Here is a 27,627-nt window from a genome sequence, read left to right on the forward strand (position 1 = left end):
ATTTTGACGTTTGTGACTTTTTAACCTCTCCTTGTTTGCTTTTTCTTGTTCGTAATCCATGTCTTCTTTCGGGGGGGGGGGGGGGGGAATCGTGTGACGTATGAAGCGATTGTTGGTAGAAGCCGATGAAGAAGTGAGAACAGAAATAAACATGGTGTATGAGCCAGGCCACGTCGCCAATACATCATAGCGTCACAAATATAAGTGCTACAGAGATTTTAACTGCTACCTTATAATTATAAAGACAAACTCAAAACATGCGAAATCACATATGCGCAGTCGATCGGGAGCGCTCAAAAAACATTTCCATCCACCGTGATGACAGTTCTAGATTTTTCGTGCCTGCCGATTGAATGCGAAACGCCGGTCATCTATGGCAGCGCTGCCTACGTAGGGGTAAGGGTCTTTGTACTTGGCCTTAAAAATTGGCAATTTTAGCGTTTGTTACTAACTTCAGAGGATGCTTTGTAATAAAAAAGTTGGTTGCTGAATGACAACGTCACTTGCGTAGGGTTAAATATAATTACGTTTACGCCCTTTAAAAACTTTTTTGCGTTATTTTTGTTGCATATAAGCTCCAAAAACGTAAAAACCTATTTGAAGACACCTCCTACTTGAGTAGCGCCACCACCGTAATTCCGACGACCGCCGCCTCCCAAGTGACCGCCGATAATCCGGCAGGCACAAGAAATCTAGGAGGCGTTGGTCTAGTATAAGGTATATGTGCTGCTAGAGTATTCTAGAATATATAGGGCTGCGCGGCTTTGAAAACAGTAATCGCGTAGTTTGTGCCCTGTCGTGAAATACGGCTCCACCGAGAGATCCCTGTTACGGAGAGAACTTTCTGACGGGTGTTTGCCATGGAGTGTTTGTTGTCGAGGACGCATGTTATAGCGGCGACATTCTGGGGCAACGTCTTACTCGTAGGTGGGTAATGACACTGAACTGTTGCAGATTGAAAAAAAAAAAAAAAATGCTGTCTGCCTTACTTAGACGCATGCTGATAAATTGCTTGCTTGATTCTACACTGCTCTTATAATTCGCTGCATCGCGGGTGGTGTGATATAAGCGAGCAATGTTTTGTCAAACATAGCTGCTGTTTGATTAACACCTACAAGCGCGAAGCACGTTCAGGAAGACTAAGAAATTTTCCTGCTTGTTACTTACGCTCAGTAAAGTTAACGAGTTTCGTGCTGAATCATTCGTAATACTACGCAGGCTAGTACGTACGAGACGAAAAGCCAGAGATTGAAAGAATCGAAGCGAGAGCAATATTTTGCACAGCGCAGCGAATGCAAATACAGCATAGTGATTTTTGGTTGTCAGCGAGAAAAAAAAAGTATGAGGTGTTTGGTTCTAGCGGACCACGTAGGAACGAAATATTTCCACACAGTTCCTTTGATTTGTCGTACGCCTTCTATGGACAATCCGTAAAACGGTAGGGAGGAGAAGATGGAAGCTTGCGATGAAAAATTCGTATAAACAGGGGTTGTGTCGAGCCGACGTTTCGACACGTGGACCTGGCGCTGGACGTTTTGCGTGCAAACAGCATTGCTGCGACCTGATAGTTGTCAGCATTGCAATTTCTCTCGATGACCAGATTCTGACCTAACACTTGCTGAGCCAGGCCTAATGAAACTTTCTGTTGGGCTAGTTGGTACATGCTTACTGAAATACGAAAAGACGCAGACCATCAAAGATATAAAATTAGGGACAGAGCAGCAACGGCGTCACTCGCAACTAGCTTTATTCTCAGAATATCAGTGGCATATGTCCTTAATTTTTCTATCTTAATGGTACGCGTCTCTTTGTATTTCACTGAGCTAGGCTGTACGCATTGTGCACAAGCTAATGTATCACACTGTCGTGTTTACTGAAAAAGAACATAAGAGCACAAGGCCTGCACTTCGTGGTGGCTGCCAACAGCACCTTCAAATGGCAACTCATAAACACACGGCCAGTTTTGGCGCCATACTGGTAAACAAAATGACTCGTCACAGGTGAACACATGCTACTAGACTATGCAGCCTCAGCGCTCTTGCAAAGGGTGATGCGGCCAAAAGCGGCCATGTATTTTTTCGTTGTGAGCCGATGGTGCTGGAGGCAGCTGCAGGAGAGGGCAGGCCACGTGCTCCCTTATCCTGTGCACAAGGGAGCGCAGGCCTCCCTTGTACCCTTTCACAAAAGTCACCACAAAATGCTCCGCCACGTGGCCTCAACCAGTTTTCACTAATGCCTGCGCCAAGGGAATGACATGCAAATTTGTACTGTCCGTAAAAAATCGCGCCGCACAAAACGCTTTGTCGAGGATCTGCAGAAGACGCAGCGCTTTCACATGGTTAGTGCAGTCCCTGCCAACACCTGCCATGCAGGCAGAGACCTTTTTAAATAGTCCATGTCGCGCCAAATGAACAACCCCACAGAGAAAGAAGCGCACATAGACACCACAGACGCTATGTGTGTTTCTTTCTCTGTGTGGCTAACCTCCCTGTCCTTCCTCATTTATTCCTCCTCCTCCTCTTTCTCTGTGTGGTGGTTCATTCGGCGCGGCATTGACTATTTAATGAAGACATGCACGCCCAACAGCGAGTTCTACTAGAGACCTTTCTGGGAGCCTTTTTTTTTTTTTTCAGTCGAGTGACAATATTTAATATACAAGTGCCACGTCCCGGTGTGCAAACCAGGTTCTCCCCAAAGATATTTTCAGCTTTCTAGAGAAATAGGCCAAAGTAAAATGCATAGTGGTTGGATGTGTGGGAATCTGTTAGCAAGTCTTAACCATTTCTATAAGGTTGACTGTATGGCATTCCAAGAAGCAGATCAGGTTTTTCAGAAAAAGAAAGCAGGAACTGGACTCGCATCAACCGAAAGCTCAGGCGCGCGCTATATTTAAACGTTTTAGTCTATTCCTCTCCTAAGCACCATGCAGCAATCAGCTGTATGAAGTTACTAAATCATCTTGGTCGAATCTTATGTAATAACCTTATATATGTTAGTATCTCCCGAATCCTTACTAATTTCAGCCACTTGCCCAACCCTTCAGCCAGTAAACATGTATCTTTTCTAACAAGGCTGCTAAAGCTTTCTTACAGAATCGCCGACACCAGTGAATGATTTGTTTCACGAGTATAATGCTATTGATAAGTCAAATAAATCCTAGAATTGTATTCATACAGATGAAATCGTTCGAGAGATAACAAAATTCCTTCACCATATTACAGCTTGAAGCAATTTCTTTTCGCGAATGACAAAGCGTATAGCATAGATGGTGCGTTTCTCCCCTTTCCTCTTTGTAAACTGCTCACAATACCTTCCAAGACACCAAGTGTGGGAGCTCAGTCACACTACATGAAATGATGCAGCTGCTGATTAATTGGTAGTGTGGCATGGCAGCCACAGATGGTGTGTATTGTTGCAACATTTATTCATGGGAGACGAGCGCGACATCTGCGGACACAAGCAGGTCAGTGCAGCGGAGAATGAAAAAGCACTCAATGCTCAAAACTTGTGCGGAGTCTGCTTCTTTATCTTTGACATCATATTGAAGGTTGTTTTATGAATTTGGGTTCACTTCCCCTTGATTTTGTGTGTAATTGTAGTCTATTTTCATGTGGAACTCGACAGTGCGGTGAAAGTGGTCTGGCATCATTAAATTTATCAAAACAAGTTCTGCAGCACGCTTGCATGTTCTTATATTTGTTCGCTATCCTACTCCGAACCGCCATGTTTGTTTACATCGCGCGCCACCTATCGGCCACGGACAGTGCGAATAAAGCCAGCCAATGGAGACAAAAATTGGACATCATGGTAGCGCTGTATGGATTCGAACGGTACTTGCAGGGACATTTATAAGATATACTTTTGGACTAGACAAAAAATTTTCATCTTTAGCATTGAATTTCATTTTTAAAACTAAGGTCTCTACAACTTATAGTTTCGTTTAAAAAGAAAAAAAATTGGGAGACTCTCTAGCTTTGTCTTTAAAGGTGCCCTGCAACACTTTTTGAGGATGGTCAGAAAACGGTGCCGATTGGTAGTAGAGGCTCTCAAGAAAACGCGAGCAAAATAATATAGTGCAGCACGTGGCCTGGAACTCACAATAAATTATGAAAGTCAGCTGAAAATTGCTTTCTCTTTTCTCGAAAAATGACAGAGGAAACTCGAAAATTGCTTGTTGAAGGCCATTTATAAGCCATTGGCTGATTTGAACATGGCGCAACAAGACGTCCCCGACTAGACTTAGATTTTCCTACGGAAAGCTTGATGCCTCTGCTTTCTTTTGTTTTACAGTTATGGGCCCATTCTATTCTAAATAAGAAAGGGAAAGAAGATAACCACCAGTTTGTAGCACGAAACCACAAGAAAATCCGTATGGATTTCTCTGAAAGAAAAGCCTTCTAGTTTGCTGAAAAATTTGTCCTGGTGTGGGGTTCGAACCTAAGGGTAACGTCTATCCGGGGCGGTTGCTCTGCAAATTTACCTAACCAGGAAGCTAGCAATTGACAGCGCGAGGGCGAATTAATTGACAACTCAAAGCCCAAGGAAACAAGTAATGCAAATGAGATCTGCGGAAACCCGCAAGGTGGCGGAAGGGTTAAAAAATGGAAAGAAAACAACCACCAGTTCGTAGCATTGTCTAATTGTCACTACAAAGTGTTTTTACATAATCTCATACGAATGTTTCAAAAGTGTTCAGATGCCCCGCCACGGTGGTCTAGTGGCTAAGGTACTCGGCTGCTGACCCGCAAATCGCGGGATCAAATCCCGGCCGCGGCGGCTGCATTTCCAATGGAGGCGGCGGAAATGTTGTAGGCCCGTGTACTCAGATTTGGGTGCACGTTAAAGAACCCCAGGTGGTCGAAATTTCCGGAGCCCTCCACTACGACGTCTCATAATCATATAGTGGTTTTGGGATGTTAAACCCCACATATCAATCATTAACGTGTTCAGATATGTCGATGATTTTTTACTTGTTATTGACAATAGATGCCCTTTTTTATGCCCTGTGATGGTTGAGCCGACTTTAGATGTTTTTCGAGCAAATGCTAACGGGCTCACATTCACTGATGAACTTCCAAAAGATAGCTCTTTGCAGTTCTTGGGTCTTAACCTGACGATTTCGGGTGATGTGTGCTGTGTATACCTTCCACGTAGTAAGAAATAATTTTTACTGTACGACTCAGCGCTTTCAAAGACTGAAGGGTGGAATCGCTCTGCTTTGCTCGGAGTTGACACTACGCAGATCATGTGAGCATGTTATGCAGGCTAGCTTTTTGATTCAGCTTCAAAGACTTTCTAAGGCCGGCTAGCCTCAGTCTGTTAGTTCCAAGGTGGAATCCTTACTGCAGAAGCTGAGAGGCAGCGCTGCTAATGCAAATGCACGCCAGAAGGAAAGGGAGCGGGTTAAGCCGGGGGTGGTCCCTTATGTGCACCGTGTGAGCTGTAACCTCAAGGTGGCGGTTACCTGTTATGGTTTTAGCTCCCAACAAGCTGGCTCAATTGTGCCCATTTATCACATGCTATGAGCCAAGGGGCTGCCAGAAGTAGCACCATAAACTTTTTAGGCGCTGTGCACAAAGGGCAATATGTGAGACACCCCTAATCTGCGGTAAGTCCTGAATCTGTCAAATGGGACATTGCATCAATGACAGATTGAGGGAGCATGCTAATAGTTTTGACAAAAGGGATCATGCGCATCTTCCTGTGCACTGTAAAGCCTGCCGATGTGTGCCATGCTTTGAGGAAACTGTGATTCTTGATAGGAGTAGCTAACAAGGAGCTAGAGAGATCTTGGAAGCTTTTTTATATAAAAAAAAAACCACAGCATATTCACAAAGTAAATGATGACAAGTGGGCGAAGCTCCGAAGTATCCATTAACCGTGAATTCCCCCGTACATTGCCGGTGCTGCCGTTTCACTGCAGCTGCGTGAGCCCTCGTCGCCTCTGGATCAGCTTGCCGATGTTTCCGTGCCGCTGCAGCTTCGCGAGCTCTCAGCTCCGGGTCGGCTTGCCGGCGCTGCTGTTTCGCTGCAGCTTTGCGAGCTCGAAAGTCTGGATCCGCTTGTCTGCGCTGCCATGCTGCAGCCGCTCTGCGAGCCCGAAACTCTGGACTGCGTTGCTGCGCAGCCGCGATGCGCACTCCATGACTGCTGCTGTCGAAAGAGAGAGAGCCGCGCCTCTAGCGCTCTCCTTTCAAGCCACAGCACGCGATAAGAGCACGCAGCTGCCGTTTCACTGCAGCTGCGTGAGCCCTCGTCGCCTCTGGATCAGCTTGCAGATGTTTCCGTGCCGCTGCAGCTTCGCGAGCTCTCAGCTCCGGGTCGGCTTGCCGGCGCTGCTGTTTCGCTGCAGCTTTGCGAGCTCGAAAGTCTGGATCCGCTTGTCTGCGCTGCCATGCTGCAGCCGCTCTGCGAGCTCGAAACTCTGGACTGCGTTGCTGTGCAGCCGCGATGCGCACTCCATGACTGCCGCTGTCGAAAGAGAGAGAGCCGCGCCTCTAGCGGTCTCCTTTCAAGCCACAGCACGCGATAAGAGCACGCAGCTGCCGTTTCACTGCAGCTGCGTGAGCCCTCGTCGCCTCTGGATCAGCTTGCAGATGTTTCCGTGCCGCTGCAGCTTCGCGAGCTCTCGTCGGCTTGCCGGTGCTGCTGTTTCGCTGCAGCTTTGCGAGCTCGAAAGTCTGGATCCGCTTGTCTGCGCTGCCATGCTGCAGCCGCTCTGCGAGCCCGAAACTCTGGACCGGGCGCTCTGTGACCGCCGCTGTCAAAAGAGAGAAAGAAAGCCGCGCCCCTAGCAATCTCCTATCAAACCGCAGCACGCGCCAAGAGCGAGCACTAGCACCGCCCCGTCCTCTACTGGGCTCTTCCAGTACTAGCGTGTCACTCACGTTGATGGACAGGGGGACATGGCTCGACCCCAAGGAGATTCATCCCTAATAGAAAGGGCCCAATTGTATCAGTGATACATCCGTTAGGTTGTATTCCACAGAAATTAAATTTTTCGGTAGCTTATTGCCTTGACCATCTCGCTGTACTACGTTTGTTGGCTGTGCGCGCATGCACGAAATTGTCTTAATTTACAGCGAGAGCTGTTATGAGATCAGGACATGGGTCACGTGTTCCGCTACCACCTGTGTTCGTAACCAGTATCGAACGAAAAAAAAAAAACAACCTAGTAATAAAATGAAAAACACTAACGACACAATGGGATTCGAACCTGAGTCCGCTGGGTGCCAGCCCAGTATTCTACCACTGAGCCACACCAGTGCTTGGAACTTATTACGAAACTGGCCTTAAGCAGGCTTGAAATAAATCCCATTAATATGAGTAATAAAGCGTTTCAGAACATGAAAGGAATAGCCAGGCATCACACAATGCGAATTGCGTAATGAGTGGGTTGTCTAATGCTCCAACCCATTAGAAAACTTGTTTTGATCACCTATCAACGGTGGCACATACCCATTTCAGGCATAAATCTTCATCGTCGTCAGCCACTGCATAAAAAATTGCACAAAATTCCTAACAAGTGTGTAGTGAATACCACACTTATTCAAAGAATGATGAAAGATGGCATAGTGAATGCTGGCCTACTACAGAAAATTTATGATTATTTATGGCGCAGTGGGTACCCAGGAGTGTGCTTATAGCATCTCAACGATTGTTTAGAAAAGGCTCGGAAAGGCCGCTCTTCTAGCGTTCGCTGTGACTGTGCTGCACGTTCTGCGCAGGCTTTTCCTGTGCGTGTGTGAGACTGTCATTAAAAATTTGGTAGTTGGCGCTGTTCTTTCTTCTCTGCTGCTTTTTCTGTTTCACAAAATGTTTTTTGCACCTCAGTCATCTGCACCAAGTAAGCACCAACTTGCCCAAAAACAAGTCCTTTGAGTGTCGTGGCTCTGCTGGTGATAAGTAAAATCTTGAGGCGTATTGAGAACCAGTTGTCATTGCCAAGGCTTACTTCATCATTAAAGAAAAGAGACTTATTGACTACAAGGTTGCGAGGATGACAGGCAAAAAAAGATGGGAGCCTGGCCACCTCGTATACTGGGCAGCTTCACAGTGGTCAAGCAAAAAAGCACATGGTACACATAATGCGTAAACTAAATAGAAGAGTTATCAACCACCGTCAGAATTAATAAACAAGGTTATTATGGAAACAATTTAAAAAAAAAAAAGGAAGAGGTGGGAATTAGCCATAGGGATTTAGGCCGTTCCCAGTCCAGAAGCTCAGAACAAATGTTCTGTTTTTCACCGTGACTGACTTTCATATATTTAAACTATTTAGTCAGGAATATCCTTTTCAAACTTGAGCAGTGACATATAAGGAATCTTTTGAGTGCTGATCATGCCAAGTGAAGATGCAAGTAGAAGCGCTTGTCTGTTTGCACACAGGAGAAGGTGACCGAGTATACGCCTACTGCCTGGAGACGTTGAACCAGGTGGGATGCCAGACAGCATTCACCACCAGTAATGTGCATGGCATACGTATCGGTAAGCTAGTTTCAAGTGCTTGTATGCTTTTGAGCACTAAGCTAATGCTTGAACCAGTGTAGTGACAACCGCCTATTGAGGTTTTTCAAAGCACTCTTTTTAAGCTTGTTGCTCTCCTTAAGGCTATGGGTGTCCCCATCATAGGTCGGCATAAAAAATAGAGCTCATTCAGACTCGCTCAAAAAATATATTTTTCTCTGAGGGCTCACTCGAACTCAGGCTCACAAAACGTTTCTCAGTCAGACTCACTCAGACTTAAACTCGCCAACATATTGCTCAGGTGGAGTTACTCAGACTCGCAGCTTGACCTGAATTTGAGTGAGCCTAAGTGAGTTGACTCATGAGTCCACTAGCATAAAATTATATTGCGTTAAATGCTCTTTGAAACCAGTTTCTCAGAGAATCAGTGCTTTTTAATACACCTTTTGATCTTGTACCTTCAAGTGCGAGTTGTTGGTGTTTTAAATTTAGTGAGGGCAATCTTAATGAAATAAGCCTATCACACGAGATATATTTATCAAGACCTTACCGGGAAAGAGTTTACAGACAGAAGTCATGGCACTCAACCCCCTAACTTTCATCAATAAAGATTGATGTGGCAATGAATGCTAGTGGGCTGTATGTGTGAATAGACATGTATTCATGCAAGCTGATACAGTAAACCCTCGTTAACTCGAACTAGCATATCTCGAAATCTCGGTTAAGTCAAAACTTTTTTGCCATGCATTAACCTCCCATAACTGCTATGTATTTGCCCCCTCTTATATCAAAACATATTCGAGGGGGACAGAGGATATCTCGAAATATTGATCAAGTGGGCAGAAGGTCAAGTCCACCCCCAACAGGAAGCGAGGCCTCCGTGCGAACGCTTATCTCTTGCTATACATGCCAAACGTGGTTGTGAAGGGCGAATTCTAAATTTCCTCAGACGCAGCTGTTTGTTATCTGCCTTGTCAAGCAACTGTGGGAGTGATCACGTGTGTGCACCTGTGCGCGTTTTATGCGTAGTGAAGCGGCATGTGCAGCTGCGCCCATCATTGCTGTCAGTACGCAAGCTACCGTTGCTTGTGCGAGCTGGCATTCGTTGTTTTCCCCCCGACGTGTGCGTCACGTATCTCGAGTTCCGTTTTGTTGTGTGGTGAGTGGTCTGAGCTACGGACGCTTCCTAATATCGATCGAGATGCCCCATCTAAAGCAGTGCGAATCTCTGACGTTAGAAAGAAAAGTCATGTTAATCAAGGAAGTCGAAAAAGCAGGTCGAAGCAAGTTGTGCATCGCCAAAGAATTCCGCTTACCGTTGTCAATCTTCTCGACACTGCTGAAGAATAACCAGAAGGTTTCGGAAGGCTTTGAGCAAAGCTTCTTGCGACGAGCGATAGCAGACGACGTTCAGTGTGTGTCTCGCGAGAAAACACCGTAAATTGGCGCCGAGCTCCCGGGCGCTCGAAGAACATGGAGTAAAAAAAGGGTCTGGCAGTCCCTTCCTAATCTTGAAAGTGTGTGGGCGCCCTTCTTAGGCCGCCTCGGAATCCAGTATATCCAACGGCCACAACGGCACGTCACAATTGGCGCCCAATGGCTCGAGGTGAACTACGGAGACGTTTACATCTTCGATGTGGGGACGTTGCTCCCTACGCGCTCCTTTGGCTCAATCACTGACGTTTGGACAGCGTCGGCTCCGTGATCCCAAGATGGCGACGGCCCCGTGTTCTGTCGACGTGTTCGAGCACCTGGATGATGCCGCCTGGGTGGAAGCCTACCGGTCAGCTGTGTCTGAAGCCGATGTCCTAAGGACTGAGGTGGGCCAGCTCCGGAGCGAATTGGAAGAACTGAAACTGATGATTCTCAAGGACCACGACGCCGCCAAAGACGACGCACCAAAACTGCCTCTCGACTCGTAGGTGGCAAGTCACGACCTCTTGTGTAACTTACTTGCCCCACTAGTAGAGCGCATCGAGCGTCTTGAGTTAAAAACGCATGAATATTCTGACGCCGAATCAAGCACGAGTGCAGAAGAGAGCAGTGCGTTGAATCTCAAACGTGGCTCGAGAAAGCAACAAAGACAAGCCAGAAGCGATACTCCCGTGTGCATGTATAACAATGAAGACGCTCGTGACGGACTTTAGAGTTTCGCCGCGAGTTCCTTACCACATCCCGGGAAAGATCTAAACGTCTGGTTTCACCAAGTTGACTACTGGTTTAGAACCTTCTGCGGTCCCGATGAGGTCGCCATACCATTCAGTATTTCAAGGCTCCCAGCTAAAGACTTTACATGGATGCGTCGCCACGCGAAGGTGGCTAGTATCAGTACTTGGGCCGACATGAAGGCAGCGTTCTGCAGACATAACATGGACTGAGATGTAACATCTAAGCAGTGAATGTTCGGCGCAACGCAACGCGCAGGCGTGTATGTACAGGCTTCGCATACCAAAAACTCGACCTGACGGAGTAGTGCAACTATCTTGTACTACAACAGGAAAAGTGCCAAGTTATCATGGCTACTCTGTCACCCAAGGCAAAGAAGCACTTTTTTGATAAAACATTAAAGCGGCTAGACGACATGAGCAGCTCTTTTCTGCGCTTTGACCAGATCAGGGATTCGGAGGAAAGCATTCAAATTTGGGCTGCGGAAGAACGCGGAATGCCATCCACAATGCCATCCGCCGAATGCCGTGTTATGGCAAAGCGTTTGCCTCGGAAGCCTATGAGCCATCGTCAACGCGCGGACAGCATAGAGTCTAGCAGTTCCTGAAATGATGAAGTAGTTGAGAAAAAGGTGAAAGGGGATACGAAAGCGAAGTCATCACGGTCGCGGCAATAGACTCATTGCACAATGCATGTTTTTGAAAGGTGACGAAGATATGTCTTGAGAGTTCGTAAACTGTGCTTAAACTGCTCCAGAAGTGGCCATTTTCTCACGCAGTGTTGTCTACTGCTAACTGCAGAATTTTCGAAGTGGCAAGAAGATTTCGAATCTTCCAGTTTACACAACAGCAGGGAAACGAACAGCAGGTGACACCGATGCCCGCGGCTGTCCCCAGTAATTGAGCAGGTGTCATGTGTCTCTGAAGCGGGTACTTTTTCTGTTCCTGTCGTCATCAACGGGCAAATGATTAAAGGCATCTTGGATTCTGGAGCTGCCAAAAACTTAATTACGGCACCAATAGTTGACAAACTCGAATTAAGCATAAGGCCTTCGTCCCTACGTTTAGTAGGAGCAAGTGGCCATCAGCTACAAAACTTGGGTCAAGTCAGTGCTGTGGTGACAGTGGACGACCAAACACTGAAGCATGACTTTGTTGTTGTTCCCCAGTTACCTCATGAAGGAATACTGCTAGGCGATGACTTCTTGCGGGATGAAAGAGCCATCATCGACTGGGGCTCGGAGAGCTTCGCGGTATCAGTCCCCCAAAGTCTGCCCAAGGTCTACCTAGTTAGGGAGCAACCACTGCCAGCTTTATCGCGGAAGTTAGTTCCTGTGGCCTGGCATTGCGTGTCGAAAGATGAAAATAATTTAATGGTCATCATTGGGACAAAGCTCTTGTACGACCGCTATTCAGTCGTAGTGGAGCCCATGGTAACAGCTGCATCGGAAAATACAACGAAAGTTTTGATCGCGAACTGCTCTTTTCAAGCCGTCTTGCTTCCTTATCAGATTACAATTGGCCTCATTGAAGAAGCAAGCAGAATTGAGGATATTGAACTTTCTGGAGAGAACTGCCAACAGATCCTCCAAATTTCATGCCTTCCTTCTCCTGTGGACTTTGATGCGCCACCAGCTCATACGGTCGTCAATCCGCAGCACCGTACAATCGCAATAGGAGACGTCAGCTTTAACATTGGAACAATGTTATCTTCCAATGAGCTGCAGGTCGTGAAGGATTTGTTGGTGCAGCATTGGGTTTGCTTTGCACATTCAAGTACAGATGTAGACTTCTGCACAGTTGAGTGACATTGCATACCAACAGGAAATGCAAAGCCAATATCGCAACGTCCTCGCAGATTGTCACCAGCACAGCGTAATCTCGTCAAAAGTATCATTAAGGACCTCATTGATGCCAATATAGTGCGACCTTCTCGGAGTCCTTGGGCGTCACCCCTTGTCCTTGTAGCAAAGAAAGACAGGACAACGCGCATGTGCGTTGATTATCGACGTCTCAACGCCGTCACTGATGACATTGCGTACCCTTTCCCAAGAATTGAAGATGCGCTGCAGGCACTCAATGGAAGCAAGTACTTTTCTGTTATGGACTTGGTGTCCGGATTTTATCAGATCGTCATGCATCCAAACGACATACAGAAGACTGCCTTCGTCATGCCGTGGGGTCTTTACCGATTCCTCCAGATGCCATTTGGCCTCAAAGGTGCCCCATTCACATGTCAGCGAGCCGTGGATACGATCATTGATGGTATTAAATACGACAATGCCCTTTTGTATATGGATGATTGCGTAGTCTTGAGCCGGACATTTGAAGAACACGCTTCGCACCTTCAGAACATATTTACAAGGTTCGAAATAGCAGCCTTGAAGTTCAAGCCACAGAAGTGTTTCTTTTTTTTGTACTGCCATCAATTACCTTGGGCATGTCACAAAAGACGGTGTATCTCCTGACCCATCGAGACTGGTAGTGGTTCAGGCTTTCCGGCCTCCTCGAAATGTACAGGAACTACAATCATTCATCGAGCTCACATCTTACTTCAGGAAGTTTATTCTGAATTACAGCGCTATCGCAGCACCTCTTCGATCACTCTTAAAGAATAGTGCTACTTTTTCTTGGGAAGAAGATCAGCAAGTGGCATTTGAGACATTAAAGCGTGCGTTGTGCCAGCCGCCTGTCCTTAAGCTATTCTCTGAAAAACCAGAATTTAGTGTCCAAGTACACACAGATGCATCTTGGCTCGGCTTGGGAGGTCTATTGCTGCAAGAAGATGAAGAGCGATGATATTGTCCAGTGCTATACTTGAGTCGATCTCTCAAAGGTGCAGAGTTTAATTATTCTTCGACAGAATTGGAAGCTCTTGCTGTAAAATGGGCATCAGAAGAGCTACGACCATACTTGATTGGCCGAAAATTTCAAGTTGTCGAAGGCCACCATGCACTGTGCTGGGTCTTGTGCTACAAGGAAGGAACCAACGCCTTCTTCGTTGGTTACTGATTCTGCAAGAATTTGACTTTGATGTCATCTATAAATCAGGGATTCTGCACAGCGCACTAGATTGTCTTTCCAGGAATCCCCCCATTGTTGATTATGCTGAACCAATTCTTGCAGTATCGTATCCATCACTGCGATTCCGTGACAACATGGGTGGGGAGCAGGGTCAGGATGCATTTTGCGCGAAAGTCCTGGATATGCTTAGGGGTGCGCTGGGCACGAAAAAGCAACAGAAACGCGTGCAAAAGAAAATTATCACGCATAATGACGTGTTGTAGAAAAGAGACCAAAGCCCAGTCAGCAGCCAATTTCTCCTCTGCCTTCCTTCACGACGACAAGCTGAGGCACTCTGTGAAATCCATGAAAGACGATACGGTGGCCACATGGGCATCAGGCGAACATTCGATGCCCTTAGGTCTAAGTATTACTGGCCGAAACTCTATGCAGATGTCGGATGGTACGTGCGTCACTGTGATCTTTGTCAGAGGATGAAGGTGTCGACATCGGTGCCTTACAGTCTATTACAACCAATAAGAGTCCACAGCCCATTTCACACAGTTGGGATGGGCATAATAGGGCCATTCAAAACTTCAAGAGGTTACGAGTATATCATTGTAGCCATTGATTACCTGACAAACTTTGTGGAGGCAAAACCATTCCAGAACATAGAGGCCGCAACCATGCAGAAGTTTGTCAAACGACGGATCATCTTAAAGCACAGATGCCCTGCCACAATTATCACAGACCGCAATACTCAGATGATGGCGTGCACTACTGAAGCATACTTCAAACATTGGGGCATCAGACATGCTGCCACTACCGCATATCACCCCGTAGCAAACGGCTTGTGCGAAAGAGCCAATGAGACAATCAAACAGATGATTGCCATGACTACCGCTGGGGGAGAAAAATAGGCCGATGTCCTCCCTTATATTGTGTTCTGTTTCAACACGGGGTACCAAGACACGGTTTGCCAAACCCCCTTCTTCCTGGTCTACGGTAGGGATTCGGTGCTACGATTAGATGTTGTATACAGTCGCGGAGAGCTTGAAGAGCTCATAGAAGAATCGAACTATTTCACGATAGGGTGTGAACGACTACAAAAAGCCAGGGAGCTCGCAGCTACGCACATCTGACTGGCTCAAGAAAAACAGAAGCGGCACTTTAACAGGCACCACAAGGACATGTGTTTGAAAGAGGACAACTGGTGCCCATGAGCTGTACATGGGTGCCGTGCAGTGTAAATAGTTGTTGGTGCTTGCATATAGTTTTGTGTACCTGAAAGTGAATAGACAATGTTTTGTTGACTTTTCTAAATAGATACAGATAGGACTGTTTAAGTTAGTTTAGTTATGTCTGTCTTAGTGTTTTGTCTATGAAGTTAGGACGACTAGTTTCCAAACCCGGACATGTGACGAGCAATTGCACACGAAGCTCGGTGCGTGTCTTGCGCCTTTGCGCGAGGAAAACAAAGTACATTGGTGCCGAGCTTGCGGGTGTCGAGAAACGTGGAATAAAAAAAAGGGTCTGGGAGTCCCTTCCTGATCTTGAAAGAGTGTGGATGCCCTTCTTAGGCCGCTTTGGAACCCAGTATATCCAACGGCCACAACGGCACGTCACACTTCTCAAGCAAGCCGAAGCGCATTCGAGCTTCCAAATTCCCGTGCATAAAAAAACTTGGAAACGTTTGAGCAGCCAATCTTTCTATGACAACCCAGATGATGTTATGATAACAGTTTTCCCATGGTGATGCACACAGTAAAGAAAAATAAAATTCTTAAACCATGGATCAACACTAATCTTCACAAAAGAATCAAAACGAAAAACAAAATGTATCATGTTTGTTCAAACACGTGACCTAGAGGTGCTGAAAAAATTCAAAACCTATCGCAATAAGCTAAATGCCGACATACGCAAAGCTAAGAAGATTTATCATGAATGCCTTTTTGCGAAGATTTATAATGATCCTCGTAAACTGTGGAACAAAGTGAATAATCTGGGCCAATTTACCGAAAGTGAAATGCGTATTAATGTAAAAGCCTTCTCCCAAGATATGAGCGACGATGCAGCTATTACGGCTATGAACGAATAGTTTGCCTAACACAATCAGTATAAGTCCAGTAACACCTTCTGAGGTTCACAGCTCGATAATTAGACTACGAAACAATGTAGCAACAGGCGCTGATGAATTAAGCGCAGCGCCCTTGAAGCACGTTGCGGACCTTATATCGGAGCCCTTGGCTCATATTATTAATTGCATGTTAGTTTCTGGTATTTTCCCGTCTGAACTCAAGCTTGCGCACAAAGGCGGTGCACAAAGGCGGTGCTTTGAATGACATTTCAAATTATAGGCCAATTTCTGTTTTACCAGTGCTATCGAAGGTATTTGAGAGTGCCATAAATTGTAGACTAAGGAACTTTCTTTCAAAGTATCAAATAATAAACACTGCTCAGTATGGTTTCCAGAAAGGAAAGTCCACTCAATTAGCCCTATTAAACGTAAAAGAGGTGATACTAAACAATTTTGAAAAAAGACTATATACAGTTGGACTGTTCCTTGACCTGAGGAAGGCTTTCGATAGCATAAAACACGACATTCTAGAAGGAAAATTATTTGACTATGGATTGCGTGGTGCTGCTCTTAAACTAATTATGAATTACTTATCTTATAGAAAACAATATGTTAAACTCGGTAGCTTAGCGTCAGCAGCAACAGAACTTAAGCAAGGCGTTCCACAAGGTTCTATCTTAGGACCCTTGTTATTTATACTTTATATAGATGATATATGTAATATTCCTTACACAGAAAAACTAGTCATGTACGCAGATGACACGAATGCCTTTTTCAGTGCTGATACAATGGCCGATCTTCAAGTTACTGTATCTAATTATTTAAGACACCTGGAACTGTGGCTCCATGAAAACAAGCTTGACTTAAACGCAGGTAAAACAAAATATGTTATATTTAGGCCTCCTAATAAGCCATGCATTAATCTGAAGTTCTCCTTTCAGGGCACCACGCTGGAATGTGTTAAAACGCAAAAATTTCTAGGAGTATGGTTTGAGGAAAACATGCCGTGGAATACGCATGTGTCAAAACTGGTCTCTGAATTAGGCAAAACTGTAGCTTGCATGTATAAGCTATCAGACCTTGTACCATTATGGCTTAAAAAGGCTATATACTACGCCCATTTCTATTCTCTGTTATCTTATTGCGCCCTAGTATGGGCAAAAACGTCTGCACAGAACCTCAACAAACTAGAGATGTTACAGAAAAAAGTTCTTAGAATATTAAAAAATTTTTATGGGCTTCCCTTGCGAACTACGTACTCATCAGCTCTTTATAAATCATGATTTTATTAGAGCACGTGACCTTTACGCATATAAACTAATACTTTATACTCAGAAAAACAAACTTCATCTGCATTCAGTTGACAGCTCATGTCGATACACTCTCCGAAACTCTCCGATACACTCTCCGAAACCAACTAAGAGCAGTTCCCTTTTCTTGCACACGTTACGGAGAATGCCTTCTACACCACCAGATACAAACAGTATTGAACAAATTTTAACTGGTATTGACTTCGAACTGCCTGAACGTAAATTCAAGAAACATGTGCGAAGTATGTTGCTACAGATATAGAAACTGCTCAAATAGCACTAGATATCTTATGTTATCATGTTTTATCACGTGTTCTTCTTTGTATAAAAATTGTTGTTTTTGCGCATGTGCGTACAAGATTTGTGACCCATGTGAAATTGTGTGTTTATTTTGTTCACTAAAAGGAAAACAACTAAGCTTTTATTTTGCCTATGCATGTACAGTGAATTACGCGATATTTTTGTAAAATGCCTGCTGCTCTTGAAGGGTTCTTAGGCTCTCTCAAGATGTCTCCGACATCTTTTCGCCTAAGGACCTCCGACTTGATGTTGTTGGAAATAAACTTGACTTGACTTGATGATGGAAAAAGCAGACACTTTGGCAGTTAAGATAGGTCACGCGGACTTCAGATTCAGTAATGGCTGGTTCGAGCAGTTTAAGAAACGGAATAGTGTCATCAAAGTCTATGCATAGTGAAAGCACCATTTTCGACGAACAGGCTACAAGCGCTTGGCGCAGCCTACTCCTGGCTGAGCTAAAAAAGGAGTACGCAGACAAGGCATAAGCCTTTCATTGCTATTCTGCTGTCATATGACAAAGGGAAAAAGTATAAAGTCGATCTGCTGGGTGCAGTTAATCTAATGGCTGAAGCCTGGCGCCAACTACGCCCACAGCTGATCGCTAACTGCTTCACACATGCAGGGTTTTGTCGGGCGGAGGAATCATTGAAGAAGATATTGGTGCAAAATTCAGTGGCTGTGCTATGAAGTAAGCAAGGCTGTGCGAGTGATACTGAAGATGGCGAGATTGTCTTTGAGGATTATGCGCTCTATGAGGCAAACGTCCCCATTACGGGACTGCTGTTTGACACCGATATCGTTGAGATGGCCATGAACGACTCAAATGACCACGCAGACAAGGAAGAGCCTTGAGAAGTGCCTACGACGAGAGCTACACGTAGCTCGCTGTGCTTGCTTTGCAACAAGGTCGAATGCAGCTGTGGCAACCAATGGCTCACGCGATGTGTTGAGCAACTGCAGAGCGCCTTTCTCAGACCAAACATGAACGTGAAACAGGCAAGCATCACGAAGTTTTTTTTACTCGGAACATTACCCGCAGTGCCTTCTTAGGCATTATTGCGGGGGGCCTGGTGCTTCATAGAATGAATCCACAGTCTTGCAGCCTACTAAATCGGCTGGTAATATATTTCATTTGACAATGGTTTGTGCAAAAAAAGAGTGCCTAAACAGATCAGTTTTAGGGTTGTATGGCCGTACTTTAAATTTGTGGTCATGATGAAGGGATTGATAATGTGCAGATTTTAAATATTCTAAAGGAATAATGCCTGTTGTTTTTTTATAGATTGAATAAAATAGTTTCAATCTTAGATTACGTCTTTGATCTTGCAAGTATTGCCAATTAAGTTCTCTTTTCATACATTGCGAGCTTTCAGTTCGGTCATATTTTCCCATAACAAATCTTCCTGCTATCTTCCTGCTAAATATTTACTTTGTGAAATGGATCCCACACAGGAGAGGCATATTCCAGTATTGGTCTGACGTTGGCATAATATGCGGCCTGTTTAACCTCCTTGGTTACTTGTTTAAGATTTCTCTGTAAAAAGCCTAGGGCTTTCGCAGCTCTGTTGAAAACACTGTTATTGTGTTCAGACCATCCTCCGTCCTCAGAAAATGTGACACCCAAGTACTTGTATTTGTCTTCTTTTCTAATAACTTCATTGTTTAAGATGTATTGATTTGTCAACCTATTGACCCTTTTAGTGAAACTGACTTGAATGTATTTATTAGTGCTTAGTACCATGTCATTATTTTTACACCATACCTCGACGTGACTAAGGTCATCCTGAAGCTGGGTGGAATTCGTTTATTGGTCAGTTCAGTACACAACACACAGTTGTCAGGAAACATTCTAATACGACTCTTAATTGTATGCAAAATATTATTAAACTCAAGAACAGAAGTGGCGGAGTAGAGAAAGAACCCTGAGGTACACTTGATGTCATTGAAACTAAACATGAACATGATCCACCTAGAACAACTTTCTGTTTTCTTGAAGTTAAATAGTCCCTAATCCATTGGCAAATGGTTTGATCAATGTTCAAGTTCTGCAGTTTTTAAATCAGAATCGAGTGTGATACCGTATTGAAGGCCTTTCTGAAGTCCAATAGTAAACAATCAATCTGTTCTCTATTATCTAAAGCTGATGCTATATCATGATAACATTTAATTAATTTGGCTGTACATGAAAAACCCTGTCTAAATTTGTGTTGTTTATGATTGAAATAATTATTTGAAGTCAGATGATTCATTAAAGCAGAAAAAAGAACATGTTCAAGTACTTTACAACAAATGGGCGTCCGAGAAATTGGTCTGTAATTTGATACATCTGATATAGAACCACTTTTGAAAACGGGCACAATATTAGCGACCTTCCAGTCATCAGGAAGCTTTTGCCTTCATTGAGCGATATTTTGTAGATAACATAAAGGTAGCGAGCTACTGCCTCATAGCAGTGTCTTAAAACTTGGTGATATTCCATCTGGGCCAATCGTTTTACTTTCGTCGATGCGCTGTAACAACTTCATTATGCCATTTAATGAAATCTCTATCTCACCCATGGGCAAACATTGTTCTTTTTTATTCGCGACAAATACTTGTGTAGGAAGGTGGAAAACCGCTTTGAAAAAGTGGTTGAAAAGTGTGGCTTTATCCTCAGTTACAATCTCGCCACCGTAACATAGATTTGGTGGGCTGACCTTCTCACTACCACATCGTCTCATATACTTCCAAAACTTCTTTTTATTAGAAAAGTCAGTGGCCAAACTCTTGAAATACTTTTTTCCTGGCTTCTTTCAGTTTAATTTGATAAAGTGCTGTCAAATCTTCTATTTTATCAAAGTTTTCACGGGATTTATTTTGGCAAGTTGTACAAGATGTCCATTAATCCAAGGATTCTTTCTTTTGCTTAGTTTAATGCTTGAGACGCTAGGGACGTGGAATTGAATGAGCCCAGTAGTGCATTCCTTAAGCACTTGCCATAGCTGCTCAACAATTACTTTGTCTGCACAAGTGTTGCGGAATGGGAACCTCCATTCCATTTCAATTCCATTCCGGGGAATTAGGACTTGCCACAGTTCCATTCCTTTCAATTCCTCAGAATGAAAAAACTTTAACCATTCCCACTCCGGGATGGCTGGGCAGTTCAATTCCGTTTGTGTAAATCCACAACATAAGAAATGCATCTTGATAGTTTTATTGAGCTTATAATGAACACCACCATAAAACTGGTCTCACTAGATGCATTAAGAACTGCAAAAGTACACAAAACACGTTGCCAAGGTCGACAGATAGTAGCTTGGTGACATATCTCGCTCAGTGAAACCACTCTAATAATTCTGATAGGAGCAGTTCTCCTTCTACATATAGTATTTGCACGGTGAGCATGTTTGAACGAATGTGATGTTTTAATATAGTTTTTAAGCTTAAATTTGTTGAAGTGTTACTGGAAGTTCGTTAAAAGAGTACGAAACCACATATGCTAGTATTAGTAGTATTAGTAAAAACAGTGCACCACCGCTCGGGCACCTTGTGCTTAAAAGAAAAGCGGCGCACAAAAAGACGGAGACAAAGAAGAGAACCACACACAGCGCTGCAGCGCTGTGTGTGGTTCTCTTCTTTGTCTCCGTCTTTTTGTGCGCCGCTTTTCTTTTAATATGAATATACACCAACTCGCTCAACTTTCTATTCTGGCACCTTGTGCCTTTGCGTTGAATACGGAACATTGAGCCGCACTGCTCGTCAGCACTCCAGCTTGTAAAGGGCGTTTCGCAAGCCTGAGGGGGTTGGGGGGGGGGAGCAGAACTTTCTGTGTTCTTCTTTACGCAGCTATGCAATGTCTTTCTTGTCGCAAAAAGTTATTTACATGTGTCGGGTATACTAAACTGCTCATGAGATTACGATTACGCTGTTCATGAAGTATGCACCACTTTCATGTGGGGTATTGAGACGTCCCCCGCTACGCCACCGATTGTCCAAAGAGAGGGAAGACCACTCAACCCCTTTTTATCCGGTTCCCTCTTGGCTACGTGTCTCAATCACTTCCCACATACAGGGATTCGTGCTGGGGCCAGGAAGTAAGAGACGTCACGATCTCTACTTAATCATGGACGCATTTAATTCAATAGCAAGTGCAAATGGCGTACACAGATACCGTCCGTGAACGACATCTCTGTTACACGAAATTGTAACACATCAGCAAATACTTGCGACACGCGAAACAGGATACATAAGCGAAGTAATGGTGACAGAATACAGAATAATACAGAATAAACACACGACGACACAAATGATAAAGTTTTCAATGAATAAAACCGCGCAATGTCTCAATATGCCGCATCCCTACCCGCAAAGCTCGTTTAAGTAAGGGAGGTGAAGTTCGTCTCACAGAATGTCCATGTTGACGGGGGCCTCGAAGCTGGTTGTTCGAGTCGGGGCTCAGGGCTTCTTCCTGGGGTCATTGTCCAATTCGTCAGCGTCTTCATCGTCTTCGTCATCGTCGCCTACGTCGTGCCTCTCAGTGATTTCCATCTTAGCCCTCTTACGTAACGATCCATTCACTCGCCTCCTATCCCTAACTTTCATATCTCATCGTACCGTCCTTGCCTCTCTACCATCTCGAGCTCATCGCATCGTATATCTCTCCGACCCTCTTCGCATCGTATCTCTCCCTTTTTGTAGGACCCGACTCCGCCCTACCGGGCACCAAACCAATCGCCACTCTCGACGCGGCATATTTTCTTGTCAGTCGGAGTGTGTCGTCTTCGACGGTCGCTCCCGCGGCCCACATCAGTAGAAAACCCTGTACCAAACAAAGCCGAGCAAGTAACAATGTACAAACTCAAGCCTCAGGGAGAGAGAGTGGCGAGCTGTCCCAAGGCACTTTAATTACAGGCGAACAATGGTCCCGGTGCTTCCGGTACTTGGTGAGCCGATGTCCAGACCAAGTCTCAACGTTTCCATACAGCTTGGTGTCTCCCGCTAAATTCTCCGTAGCCGCCGCTTCTTCGTCGTTCACCGCCGCGGGCGGCCATCCGCGCAGAACGCAGTAATGAGCCCTGGAGCCACGGAGACTGACGGAAAGTCATACTGGACCCGGCACAGGCGCTGCGGTAGCGTCGCATTCCCCGAATCAACAAAAGGTGCTCTGCTGCTCTTCCATGCCACAAACCTGAAGTGTGCGCGCGGATTATCTCCACCGTACACTGTCACAAGGCCTGTAGACGACAAGGCGCCGCCCGGTCCTCGTGTTTGCGTGGGGGAGCCCGTGAGAATAGTAGAAATAATTCTTCCGGTACTCCACTCCGGAATGCCCATTCGTTACACCGAAGGTTTTCTTTTCCTTTTTTTTTATGCGTGGGTTTGAGAAACGAGCGTACACATCTTGAAAGGAGCGGGGTTCAGTCCGTGTTTGCGGGGACGTCACAGTCCCTTCATCCTGCAGAAGAATTTTCCCAGCGGGGAAATTCAAACGCGAGAAATGCGGGCGCATAACGCCTTCGGGTTGCGCAGCGAAATTGAGACATTGCGGCAGTGTTAGGAATACGATATGCGAACACAGTACACTTGTGATTCAGTCGTGGCGGTGGCGCGTCGCTGAGAGGAACCAATCTGTGATTGTCGCTGAATCATCACCCACCACGAAGCAGTTTGATTCCGTATTTCTACCACGCACAACACACTTGAAACCTTCAGAATCACTGCAGAAACTCGTGGATGACGCGTGGACAAAACGCACACTGGTCACAGCTGCTTGTCGGATGGCTTGGCACGCAGCGTTCAGTCATGAATCCGGGAGGTTCACTACCATGCGAGCACATCACACACTTCGCCTGCACTGTCCACTCTCGGCACAACCGAACAGAGGATACACACATTTCAATACACTTTCATTCCACACATGCACAAAATTTTAAGACCTTATCGAACATTTCAAACCAAACGAAAAGCGGGATGGCGGGAGAACATAGGTCATACAGGCAGCAACACTGAATTACCCTCGCATACCATCTCCTGCCCGGCCTCTGCTGCACCTGTCGGTGAGGGAAAGGGACCTTCAACGTGAATTGCGTGTTCGGATTGGCTGATAACGTAGCGTATATGCTGTCCTGTGCAACTGTGACGTTGGGCGTGTTACATCAATACCGATCACGACGCTTCCTGCCTCCTAACGAGGTGCGGCACTTCCGTGCGGGGAGACGCCATGAACCCATTTCAATTTGAACTTTCTAAATTTTCACGTTTCTTAAAATAGTCCCTTTTTCACCTTCCTTTCCGACAAGTGGCGAGATCTCGGTTACCTCACATTCACTGACTCTATGTTCTTCCCCCATCATTAGGTGTTAATCGATCCCAGGTGGTACCACTCACTCACTGATCAACATCAGATAACGCGAGCAAGACAAAACTACAATAACCGAGTGAACTGCCTGCCTCATTTGAAAACACAATCAACAAAATAAAACAAGTCTACAACTCAAAACAAAACAAAATAAAAACTGAAACTTCGACACAACGATAGTTATAGCGCGAGAACAAAACGACGACACAGAGACAAGAAGGTCTCTGTGTCGTCGTTTTGTTCTCGCGCTATAACTATCGTAATGCCATACCAACTAGCCCAAGCTGCCACACTTCGACACAAGGTCTCCACTAAAGTAACAAGCACAATGACCGAGCAGCAGTCATGAAACATAAAATGGCATACAAGATGGCGGACTCTTATGACCCTAGCCGATCCCCGAGCGCTCAGCGCCTACCCGTATGCAGACTTCTTCCCCGACTCCGAGTCGCGGACCCTCGTTAGATGTTCCGAACTTCAACCTACTCGACTCAGTCGCGGAGTGAGGCATGTGCGAAGCTATCTGACAAGACCACCGCTGCGCATGCCCGGGTTTGCTGTGGTGTACATCGAGTGTGCTGCAGTTCCCCTCTGGCCCCACAAAAACTACCCCGTTGCGATCTAGGCATTCTTCAATCTCATCCACTCTCTCCAACGTTCGGTCTACCACCGTGTCGACCAAGACTCCGACAACTGTATCCTCAGAAAACCCATTCTCATCCAACTCCATATCTGCTAGACCTACTGGTAATGCCTCATCGTCTCGTGAGACCTTCGAGGTAGAAACCGCAGCTAAACCGTCTGTATCCGCTCTAGCAACCTCGACAACTTTTGTTTAACCCAGTGGCACCGGCGTGGGAGTGTTCCCCCCAAACACGCACTCGCTCAATGGCGAAACATCCTCCTCGATCACGGAAATTACATTAACCACTTCCACACACGGTGAACCGCGACTCATTTTTACGGAGTTTGTTTCCTTGCGAATATTTACGACCGCGATTGACCTCTGCGCGTCAACGTCATGAGGAGGAGTTGCGTCTAAGTTTTCTGATTCGAATTTTCCCGCCCTCTTCTTGCCTTTGTGAATGCGGCTGCCACCCGTCGAATTTCACTTTCGTCGCCGGTATCGGCAGCATTCTCGCCAAAAGTGACCAAACCTGCCACAGTTATAACACCCGCCGGGATAACGGAGTTGGCTCTGGGATTCCTGCCAAATTTGTTTCACCTTTTTGCGTACTACCAAGCTCTCCACAAGTTTTTCGAGGCGGTCAAGGCGGCTATGCATCTCATGAACATCCGTGTCCTCTTCTACATATCGAATGGGTAACGAATGGCTCCTCGACACTTTCTCATTCTGTTCCTCCTTGACCGCTATGGCAATGGCCTCGTCAAATGTCTTTGGGTCTCGAGAGAGAACAAATCTGCGGACCGGATCCCTCAGGCCTAATAAAAACTGCGAGAGCAATTGTTCGGCTAGAATTGCACGGCGCAGTGAAGCTTTCACCGGATCCTGACTATCGGAGCTTGCCAGGGTGGCGGTCCCGAGGATGCGCAAGCGACTCGCAAATGACCGCACCTCCTCATCTGCCCCCTGCCTCGCGTTTAAAAAACGCTCCATTTTAAAGATAAGTGGCTCCGTATCGAACCTCTTGAGGGCCAAATTTTTGAACACAGAAAAAGTTGTAGCCGCAGTGACGCCATCATCCCACCACGCAAAATCGTGCGCCGCGCCTACAATCTTGCATCTTGCTATGCAGACCAGCTCACTATCCCGCCATCCACCCAAGCGACCAGCCTGCTCCAAAATTTTGAAGAAGACCCCAATATCCGGACCCGTATCGCCTCCCGTAAACGACGGAACCATGTCCGCTAACATTAACACGCTCATTTCTAGTGGGTCATCTCTGTCGGTCATCTTGGTAGCCTGCTCGTTCATTTTGCCGCCTCTCCTACCCTAGTACGAGGGTGAAATCTCGCACCGTTGCCCCAGCAGTAATCCCACCGCTGCCACCACTTGAGACGTCCCCCGCTACGCCACCGATTGTCAAAAAGAGGGAAGACCACTCAACCCCTTTTTATCCGGTTCCCTCTTGGCTACGTGTCTCAGTCACTTTCCACATACAGGGATTCGTGCTGGGGCCAGGAAGTAAGAGACGTCACGATCTCTACTTAATCATGGACGCATTTAATTCAATAGCAAGTGCAAATGGCGTACACACATACCGTCCGTGAACGACATCTCTGTTACACGAAATTGTAACACATCAGCAAATACTTGCGACACGCGAAACAGGATACATAAGCGAAGTAATGGTGACAGAATACAGAATAATACAGAATAAACACACGACGACACAAATGATAAAGTTTTCAATGAATAAAACCGCGCAATGTCTCAATATGCCGCATCCCTACCCGCAAAGCTCGTTTAAGTAAGGGAGGTGAAGTTCGTCTCACAGAATGTCCATGTTGACGGGGGCCTCGAAGCTGGTTGTTCGAGTCGGGGCTCAGGGCTTCTTCCTGGGGTCATTGTCCAATTCGTCAGCGTCTTCATCGTCTTCGTCATCGTCGCCTACGTCGTGCCTCTCAGTGATTTCCATCTTAGCCCTCTTACGTAACGCTCCATTCACTCGCCTCCTATCCCTAACTTTCATATCTCATCGTACCGTCCTTGCCTCTCTACCATCTCGAGCTCATCGCATCGTATATCTCTCCGACCCTCTTCGCATCGTATCTCTCCCTTTTTGTAGGACCCGACTCCGCCCTACCGGGCACCAAACCAATCGCCACTCTCGACGCGGCATATTTTCTTGTCAGTCGGAGTGTGTCGTCTTCGACGGTCGCTCCCGCGGCCCACATCAGTAGAAAACCCTGTACCAAACAAAGCCGAGCAAGTAACAATGTACAAACTCAAGCCTCAGGGAGAGAGAGTGGCGAGCTGTCCCAAGGCACTTTAATTACAGGCGAACAATGGTCCCGGTGCTTCCGGTACTTGGTGAGCCGATGTCCAGACCAAGTCTCAACGTTTCCATACAGCTCGGTGTCTCCCGCTAAATTCTCCGTAGCCGCCGCTTCTTCGTCGTTCACCGCCGCGGGCGGCCATCCGCGCAGAACGCAGTAATGAGCCCTGGAGCCACGGAGACTGACGGAAAGTCATACTGGACCCGGCACAGGCGCTGCGGTAGCGTCGCATTCCCCGAACCAACAAAAGGTGCTCTGCTGCTCCCCCATGCCACAAACCTGAAGGGTGCGTGCGGATTATCTCCGCCGTACACTGTCACAAGGTCTGTAGACAACAAGGCGCCGCCCGGTCCTCGTGTTTGCGCGGGTAGCCCGTGAGAATAGTAGAAATAATCCTTCCGGTACTCCACTCCAGAATGCCCATTCGTTACACCGAAGGTTTTCTTTTCCTTTTTTTTATGCGTGGGTTTGAGAAACGAGCGTACACATCTTGAAAGGAGCAGGGTTCAGTCCGTGTTTGCGGGGACGTCACAGTATAAATGGGAACCAACTTGCAGGGATAACTTGCTTCTCTCTTCAGTATCTGTTGGGATAATGGATTTGTTTGTACGCTAACTTATGCCTCGGTTTCTCTTTTACAAATTCGTAAATTGTTCTCACCAGATTGCTCTTACTTTTACGCCACGCCAACCCTTGGATTTGCTAACCAAAGGTGGATCTAGAGAATACGTTCTCACCTTCGGCTTCGATATAATATGCACTGCCTACATGACTAATTTGTGCGTTATATTAGAGTAATAGCTATTAAGGTATAGCAAAACATGTTCCTCCCCAATGCCCTCTTTGTGTGGCGATGCGAACACAGGTATACGCAGAGTCACAGGAACCAAAGCGAGGTTGCAGAAAAGAAGGAAAAAAATGACATTAATGAAATGATCCCATTCCGGAGCAGTGGGAGTGTGGGATGGCCAGCTCTGAGATCGAAGTTCAGGAACGCCTGATCTCCCG

At 46.0% G+C, this 27,627-nt stretch overlaps 1 protein-coding gene across 12 annotated transcripts in view; it reads left to right on the plus strand.

Annotated features, from left to right (window-relative positions):
• The first annotated feature begins 678 nt into the window (after positions 1-678).
• Positions 679-27,627, plus strand: part of LOC119162985 (tRNA (34-2'-O)-methyltransferase regulator WDR6) — a 996,048-nt gene continuing 969,099 nt past the window's right edge. For 6 of the 12 annotated variants that reach the window (XM_075884507.1, XM_075884515.1, XM_075884512.1 and 3 more), the window contains exons 1-2: positions 679-927; positions 8,389-8,487. In XM_075884507.1, coding sequence (XP_075740622.1) covers positions 861-927; positions 8,389-8,487 — 166 coding nt within the window. In that variant the 5' untranslated portion in view covers positions 679-860. The remainder of the gene's footprint in view (positions 928-8,388; positions 8,488-27,627) is intronic. The other 6 variants (XM_075884509.1, XM_037414873.2, XM_075884511.1 and 3 more) reach the window with 2 other exon arrangements.

This window comes from Rhipicephalus microplus, unplaced genomic scaffold, assembly GCF_043290135.1.
Source record: "Rhipicephalus microplus isolate Deutch F79 unplaced genomic scaffold, USDA_Rmic scaffold_34, whole genome shotgun sequence".
Taxonomy (NCBI): domain Eukaryota; kingdom Metazoa; phylum Arthropoda; class Arachnida; order Ixodida; family Ixodidae; genus Rhipicephalus; species Rhipicephalus microplus.